General features: G+C 33.3%; 1 protein-coding gene across 1 annotated transcript; it reads right to left on the minus strand.

The window, feature by feature from the left end:
- Positions 1–2,595: 2,595 nt before the first annotated feature.
- LOC132732967 (methylcrotonoyl-CoA carboxylase beta chain, mitochondrial-like) lies at positions 2,596–6,084 on the minus strand (the record flags this gene model as incomplete). The annotated part of the gene is given in 2 exon segments (XM_060719507.1): positions 2,596–2,662; positions 5,616–6,084. Coding segments are annotated over 2 exon segments (229 nt in total), but the record flags the coding sequence as incomplete, so codon positions are not given.
- Positions 6,085–8,701: the final 2,617 nt, after the last annotated feature.

Raw genomic sequence — 8,701 nt, forward strand, 5'->3', positions numbered from 1 at the left:
CCCCCCCCCCCCAACGTTGCAGGGCCAATTTAACCCAATGGCTTTTATTTGCACAAACTTGGTAGACACCCATAAGAAGATGTTTCATGCTAGACATCTAAGCTTTAGCTCATTGGGCTTTTTAAAAGAAGATTTTTTTTAAATTTTAACTATACACATATAGTTAAAAACAATGACACCCCTGGGGCCGGGCCAGTTTTGACCCAGGGCTTTTATTTGAAAACAAACTTTGTAGACACTTACTAGAAGATGTTTCATGCTTAATATCTAAACTCTAGCTATTTGGGTTTTTTCAAAGAAGATTTTAAGTTTTTGCTATACACATATAAAGAAAATCAATGACCCCCTGGGGCAGGGCCAATTTTGACCCCAGGTCTTTTATTTGAACAAACTTTATAGACACTCACTAAAAGATGTTTCATGCTGAATATCTTAACTCTAGCTATTTGGTTTTTTTCAAAGAAGATTTTTTAAGTTTTTGCTATACACATATAAGGAAAATCAATGACCCCCGGGGCGGGGCCAATTTTGACCCCAGGGCTTTTATTTGAACAAACTTGGTAGACACCTATTAGAACATGTTTGATGCTAAACATCTTAGCCATAGCTCTTTGATTTCTTTAAAAGAAGATTTTTTAAGTTTTTACTATATGCATATAGGGAAAATCAATGACCCCCCGGGGCGGGGCCAATTTTGACCCCAGGGCTTTTATTTGAACAAACTTGGTAGACACTTATTAGAACATGTTTCGTGCTTAAATATCTTATCTCTAACTCTTTTGGTTCTTTAAAAGAAGATTTTTTAAGTTTTTACTATATGCATATAGGGAAAATCAATGACCCCTGGGCGGGGCCAATTTTGACCCCAGGGCTTTTATTTGAACAAAACTTGGTAGACACCCATTAGAACATGTTTGATGCTAAATATCTTAGCCATAGCTCTTTGGGTTCTTTAAAAAAAAATTTTTTTAAGTTTTTACTATATGCATATAGGGAAAATCAATGACCCCCTGGGGCGGGGCCAATTTTGACCCCAGGGCTTTTATTTGAACAAACTTGGTAGACACCTATTAGAAAATGTTTTGATGCTAAATATCTTAGCCATAGCTCTTTGAGTTCTTTAAAAGAAGATTTTTTAAGTTTTTACTATATGCATATAGGGAAAATCAATGACCCCCGGGGCGGGGCCAATTTTGACCCCAGGGCTTTTATTTGAACAAACTTGGTAGACACCATTAGAACATGTTTCATGCTAAATATCTTAGCTCTAGCTCTTTGGGTTCTTTAAAAGAAGATTTTTTAAGTTTTTACTATATGCATATAGGGAAAATCAATGACCCCCTGGGGCGGGGCCAATTTTGACCCCAGGGCTTTTACTTGAACAAACTTGGTAGACACTCACTAGAAGATGTTTCATGCCAAATATCTAAGCTCTAGCTCTTATGGTTTTTTAAAAGAAGATATTTAAAGTTTTTTCTTTCGGTTGCCATGGCAACCAGAGTTCTGCATGGAATTAAATTCTTTGAACAATTTTTAAAGGTGACCACCAAAGGAACATTCCTGTGAAGTTTGGATGAAATAGGCTAAGTGGTTTATGAGGAGATGTCATTTAAAGTAAAAGTTTACGGACGGACGACGGACGCCGGACGGACGGACGGACGGACGCCGGACGAAAAGCGATCACAAAAGCTCACCCTGTCACTTTGTGACAGGTGAGCTAAAAAAAAGGCCCTCAGAAAAGTGGCCATAACTGGATTTCCATACGGTAAACTTTGTTTAAATTTTGCATACAGTTGTACTTAAAGGTATATATCTGACCTATGATGTCAATTTTTTAGTTCCTAATAGTGCCCATTAGGGTGGTCATACCTTAAGTAATGAAGTAGTTATAAAAAAAAAAAACATTTTTTCACATAAATTCCAAGTTCAAGGGGGGATAATGCTGGAAAAAATGTGTGCTAGAGCAATGAATCTTGTAACCCACCATGTGGGTAATGATAAGGAACATATATTTGAAGTTTGAAGTATATATCCTAAAAAATAAAGAAACAATAGTACAAAATAACACTTATTATGAAAAAAAATTAAGTTCATGTAGAGATAATTCTTAAAATATTCAGGTCCCAAAGTTAAAAACCTTGTCAAAAATAGACAAAAATCTATTGATTAAATCATGTTTATTCAAATATACTTTATAGCATTATGTGACGTCAGTGTTATGTGACATCAGCTGTAAACTGTCACATGGTAACGCCCACTGACAGTACTGTCCAATAATCACCTAACATGTCACGTCACGAGTTTCATGCAATCATACTAGACGAGTTATCTTACTTCAAAACAGACAGGTTCGGTATAAAATAAATACGGCAGTTGATATTAAGTACTGGCACGATCTATTGGCAATTGGTATAATGTATTAAACAATTATTTGGAGCTCTGTGAAATATTGATTTCATAAACATTTTGGCCCCGCAAAAAACCTAATTTTACAGTAATATCTAAGTTGGTTTTCAGTAAGTACCAATGTTTTGTTATGCGCCTTTAATATTATCAAGCTGGGAGTGACTTGGGTATGAGAATTTTTAAAAATACCTTGGAGAATTGTCGAAACTTTTCCACGAAGTTCACTGACCAAGTTTGTCATCACCTCATAGTTCTCCTGCAAGAAATATGACACATTTTTGTTACTTACAGCCTCACATGATGATATCTTTAATCTACAAAATGTTTTTATATTATTTTTTTTTATACTTTAAAAATTACACTTAAATTTTGTCTCGTTCATACATCTGCTTGATTTGGTATCAATATTTAAATAATGCAAGTAGAATTAAGAGTTAAAATGAAAAATATGGGTACTGCTTCTGTATCGGAATTGCTTACATTCAAGTTTAAAGACCTTTTTACGACGCGGTTCGTTCCTAAGAAAAATTGACCAGAAGCAGTACTTTCTCGCACAGGCGCAATCTGCGTATGGCAAAAAAGCGTTGTCCTACAATAGAAATGTAGTAGAAGTTCATTGATAATTATGAGTTAGTTTAACGTAAAAATTAGGAAATCATTATTATTCATATAAACTAGCTTTTTACACAAGCATGAAAGATACATTTATAGCTTTGTGGCCAAATTGCCACAAAAAGGCACAGAAAAGACAATTATTTAAGAATTCCCCCATTACGATCATGGACATGAATATGAGATAATTATTGTAAAAAAATGTCGAAGTATATATATTATCAAATAAAGAAGTCAATTTATTCATTGTTCAAAATTTTCCTTATAAAAACTAAAGAAATTTTATAACATTTAGAATAGAGGTGTATTAATTATTATTCTGAAAATAAGTCCGAACACGTGCTAATTTATGTTTTTTTAGTTTTCAGCTAATACCTAATATTATCCTTTATCCGACTTGACTGTGATGCCAATCAGAAACTTTTTAAGACACATACATTATTTAAATAATGTTTCAAACTCTTGATAGGTTAAGATGGGTTATGAAATAACACACATTTTATCTGGTTTCTCATAAAACATTAAAATGCACGCCACATACACTATTTAATTGTCACTTCACAAAATTAATAAACATTGATGGTATAAACTTAAAAAGCTACTTAAATTACGATAATTTCATAATTCTATGTGATATACTATGTCATGGATTGGTACAAAAACGTCCCGGTTGAATGATACTGAAAACTATAGCTGGTAAATAACAATTAAGCGGTCACTCGATCACGTGTCAAACTGTTTGACACTTACCGCATTGCCAATACACTTTCAAAGGAATACTGATTGTGTAATAATATGTAATACATATGGGTAATAAAATTGTATCTTTAACACCCTGCTGTTTCAATTTAAATTACTGATGAAAAAGTCATTGTATGATACCTTGAACAGGACTTTTGGTTATTGAATTATTAGTCCCGCTAACTTTGTATATCTGTTATAAATATCAATACACATTTGAAGTACAAACCGCTTTAATTCATCACAAAAATTCTGTTTTCTGGGTGACATAACTTATACGCCAAAGCAGTCTTAGATAACATGAATGACACATATCAATTCAAATGAAATCAAACTAACTGAAATTTTCAAAAATAATATATATCCTATACCTAATGAGTTGTGAAAAAATCCTTAGTTAAATGGGCGTCGCCATTTTGAAATCCTTTTGAGCTAAATAAAGATTTCAGAGCACTTTTAATGAGCGACTACATTATTAAGACTATTGCTAGCAGACGCATGCTAAGTAACACTTCCGGTGAAAGAATGATGTACAGAATCAGATAATAAACCTGCATTTCATTGATAAGAATTGGACAAATAACGATTATAAAAATACTTTAACATATCCCTTTTTGATAAATTAGCACATTAAAAATATCGTTAAAACAACAACTGTGATTAGAGATTAACAAAAATGGCTGACAGGATTTTCCAAACGCCGACGCATGCGCAGTGGTCCCCCTTTACGTTCCGATGAGAGGTTGAACACCACCAATTTATTCTTTTTGTTTATGGTACAAAATACCAGCAAAAAAGATCTGGTTTACATGTACACGAAACATGTTATGCTAAAACCATAATACATAAGAGCTTTCCACGCCTAGGTAGCACCTAATTTCATATTAATCATGTCTTTTATAGCCTTCAAGTATGCAAAATGTAGTCTATCGTTATTGAGCTTTTGCTCTACGCAGAATGCGCATGCGCGAAATGCAACATCGGTTGCTATGGAAAAATTGTATTGTAAAAGGCCTATAGATCTACTGATAAATGGATGAAAATTGAAATTATAATAACAACTTTCTTTTGTTGTTTTATTGAAAAAAAGTTTTAAATACATTTTGAAAAAGAAATTTTTTAATTAAACATATATGTGGGAGTTGTCATATATGCTTTTCTCTCGTCGATTCGTGACTCTTATTTGGAAAAATTGCACTTGCACAACAAATATCAGACATACATACAGTTCAATTAGTGCATTTGTTAAATAAATTCATTATCTAAAAGTTCACAAACTTTAAATTACTTCTAAAAACAACCGCTCAAAGATTAGAGCAACTGAACATGTCAACCATGACTGTCTTGCTCAGCTGGACGCTTACCCATCGATTCGTGAAATCCGATTCACCCTGTGACGTCATCAAAATATAGGTGCTCACACAACTAAATGTTCGCATGGTTATTTTCAGCCCGATCTGATCAATATATGTTTCAAAGTCTTAAGTAAATTCTTACAGCATAATGAATATTTTTTTGGCTTAAGTGTAAGTGTGTTTGATAAATTAAAACATTAATATCGAATATTTTAAAGTAATTAGGTCGCCAGCTGATTGTAGGGTAAGGTCATTTACACCTGTTCAATTACGCATTTTGATTGGATAGGATTGTCAAATCGAGTGTCTAATAAAACTTGTGTAGTTTTCGGATGGTGTATGTCCTTGCAGAAGTATTTATACCAGACAATTATTTAGGTCACGAATCGATGAGAAGGCACGAATCGATGAGAATAAGGCATACATACGTACAATCCAAACCACGCACCGACTGTATATGTTATTGATCAATACCCCACCCATTCATTAAGCACTACTAACCTTGTAGTCAGGGTTGGTTTTGTCCGGACTTTTACCAATTGTTGGAGCCTCGTCGACATAATATGTTCGTAAAGGTATACAAACTGTTTTGATATATTCATTAAATATATTTTTTCTACATGACACTTTTGCATTTCGGAGACATTTGCAAATATTAAACATTTTTAGAATTATGATTTACAACCGGAAGTTAAATAATAGCGCTCGTAAGAATAAGCTGGTCATGAACTTTTTTTCAAAAAATCTTTTTTTCTAAAATGCCAAATGTATACAGTATGCAAAATTAATAACTCTATATTTTGATAATCAAAAATACCTTGTGAACCTAACTTTACTGATCTAGCTAACTATTTACCGAAATATTTTGTTAGATTATTAGAATTAGGGGGATACTAATCGACGGTCTCCGGTCTCCGGTCTTCGACGGTCCTCGAAGACCGTCATTTGTAGGTGACCGTCGATTAGAATGTTATAACACAAATCGACGGTCTCCATATTATATACGTAATTAAATTTAAAAGACAGAATGACAAATAGGCAATAACAAGTTTATTTTCAGTGATTAATGTCAATAGTTTAGAATGATTAACGGGTATTTTTAATGCAAAAAAATACAGTAATAATGAAAAAAAAAATGAAATGTTTTGATGATTATTAATGTATTTGTCACAAGGTCATATATTTCTTGTGGAAAAGAAACAAACTCTGGGCGTAGGTTCGATGTTTTTAATGAATCCAAGTAAAAATGGTCTAAAAATATAATAGATTAATAATTATACATCTAACAAGTACAATACATATAAAAACAAAATACATTGAAATAACAATATATACACAATCGACGCGGCTTAAGAAAATACAAAAATACATAAATAAGATTACAATCAATATCTTTATCTTAATACTATTTCTTACCACAGCGTCTGTTATAACGAAGAATTAAAGATCTTTACTTATATAAAGTATTTCAATATAAATTGAAATATAAAGTAAGAAGTAGATCTAATGTTAAATAAATTTAACTAGTTATACTTAACGTCTGACTCGTAAGAGATGACTGTAAAGAGTGAGCGGGACAGGAAAAGCAAACAGTGCGCAGAAGTAAAAAATATTTAAATGAACCAATGGATATCTCTCTCACATAGAATCATACATAACAAACACAACAATTGGATAAGTAACAAGAAAGAACGAGTGACCATGCAGTGTTCACGATATTGCACGGGTGAGATCGACAATGTACACCACTTTTTTTTTTTTTTTTTTTTAATTGCGTTTATTTAAGGTCGCCGCCGGAAAGCCCATATGGGCGACCGTACACTCAAGTCGGGCCATCCTAGAGCGTCCCGCCGAGATTTTTCGTCGATTTTTTTCCAGCTTTATTGGTGGAGGAAGACCCCAGGTGCCCCTCCGGGCATTATTTCAGGCACGAGCGGGCACCTGGGTAGAACCACCGACCTTCCGTAAGCCAGCTGGATGGCTTCCTCACATGAAAGATTTCGACCCGAGTGAGGATCGAACCTACAGTGGTGAGGGACCTGTGATCTCAAGTCAACGACTTTAACCACTCGGCCACGGAGGCCCCCAATGTACACCACTGACGGAAACTGTCGATTTTCACCGATTCAATACCGGAAGTTAAAATCACACGATAAAAACCAAACGAAACCGAATAAAAACGCGCGTGCACGATGTTTCCACTTTAATAACAAAACTATGGAAATCCACGGCTGCCATTACCATATAATTTCAATCTGTGACATATTAATAGAATTTAGATATTGTGTTAGTTCAGTTGTAATTGAACAATGATCAATTAATTGTCTTAATGAAATAAATACATTTTTTAAAAGAAAAAAATGTGAGATAATGTATCTGAAAAAATCACATGAAAAGTTAGAAAAGTAACAAAAATATATTTAAAGAAATTTATTAGAATTGAAAAAATCGTCAACTTCTGTCTGTAATTTACTATCTAAGGGAGAATGCTCGTTCATATCCATGTACCAAACTCCGACGCCGTGGTCCCCCTTAGTTGCGCTACAAGTTGGCAATATTGACCCAGACATTTGAATGTTCAATGACCTTCCGTCGGAGAAGAAAATTTTAAAGATATAACCAAAACACTTGCCAAACTACCAAAGTATATGGTTAATCTTATTAAGAAATGTTTCAAACATCGGAAATTCAACGGTCAATTGATCAATTTTGTTTATTTTCATCTAAAAATAACTTAATTATCAGGTTGAATGATTTGACCTTTACAAAACATATTTTCATTGGTCTAAATTTATTTATGCATCATATTGGCATAACAAATTTTTATTGGTCGTTTATATCATCGGCGGTAAAATATTTTCTTTCTTTTCTCCTCGACAATATTTGTCATTCTGTATAAGTTGACCATTAGGATCACATGTTGTTTAAAATTAATTTTTTATGTGTTTCAGAAAATGTGAAGCATCCACCACTTCGTCAAAAATGTTTCCGGTATTTGGGACACACATGTTACAGCCTTTCCGGGAATTAACATTTCTAGATTAAGTTTTAGAATATCACAGGGTCATGTTGACTTAAGGTCGGATTACATTTTATTACATGTTGGTACTAAAAATATATGACGTGACTGGTTCACATACTGTAGATGAAATTTTATCTTCTTTCAATGATCTAATTTCTAATGTACGTCAACATTCTTCTGGAAATATTATTGTTTCAGCTATTATTCGTAGGCCTATTGATTTTGAGGTTACAGGCAACAGGATCAAAATTCTAAATAACAAACTGGCTCTGCTATGTAAGGATAGGCATGTTTTGTTTATTCGGACATTCAAGCCCTTTCTTAAGTGTGTTATTCCTCGTCGGGAATATTTTGCTATTAAGGATGGGGGTTTGCACTTGAATTTGGAGGGTACTAGGCGCTTAAGAGAATTTTTTATTAATACGATTTCACATTTAAAATAAAAGATTGTGGTAGTGCTTTACATTATGTTGAAAACCTGTTTATGTAATTTAAAGAATAACTTGCAACAAGAGATTTTTGTCAGTATTTTAAAAGTCTATTGTCTTGGGTTTTCATAGAAAAT

Source organism: Ruditapes philippinarum, unplaced genomic scaffold (assembly GCF_026571515.1).
Source record: "Ruditapes philippinarum isolate M1 unplaced genomic scaffold, ASM2657151v2 ctg4679_1_1_1_1, whole genome shotgun sequence".
Classification (NCBI taxonomy): Eukaryota; Metazoa; Mollusca; class Bivalvia; order Venerida; family Veneridae; genus Ruditapes; species Ruditapes philippinarum.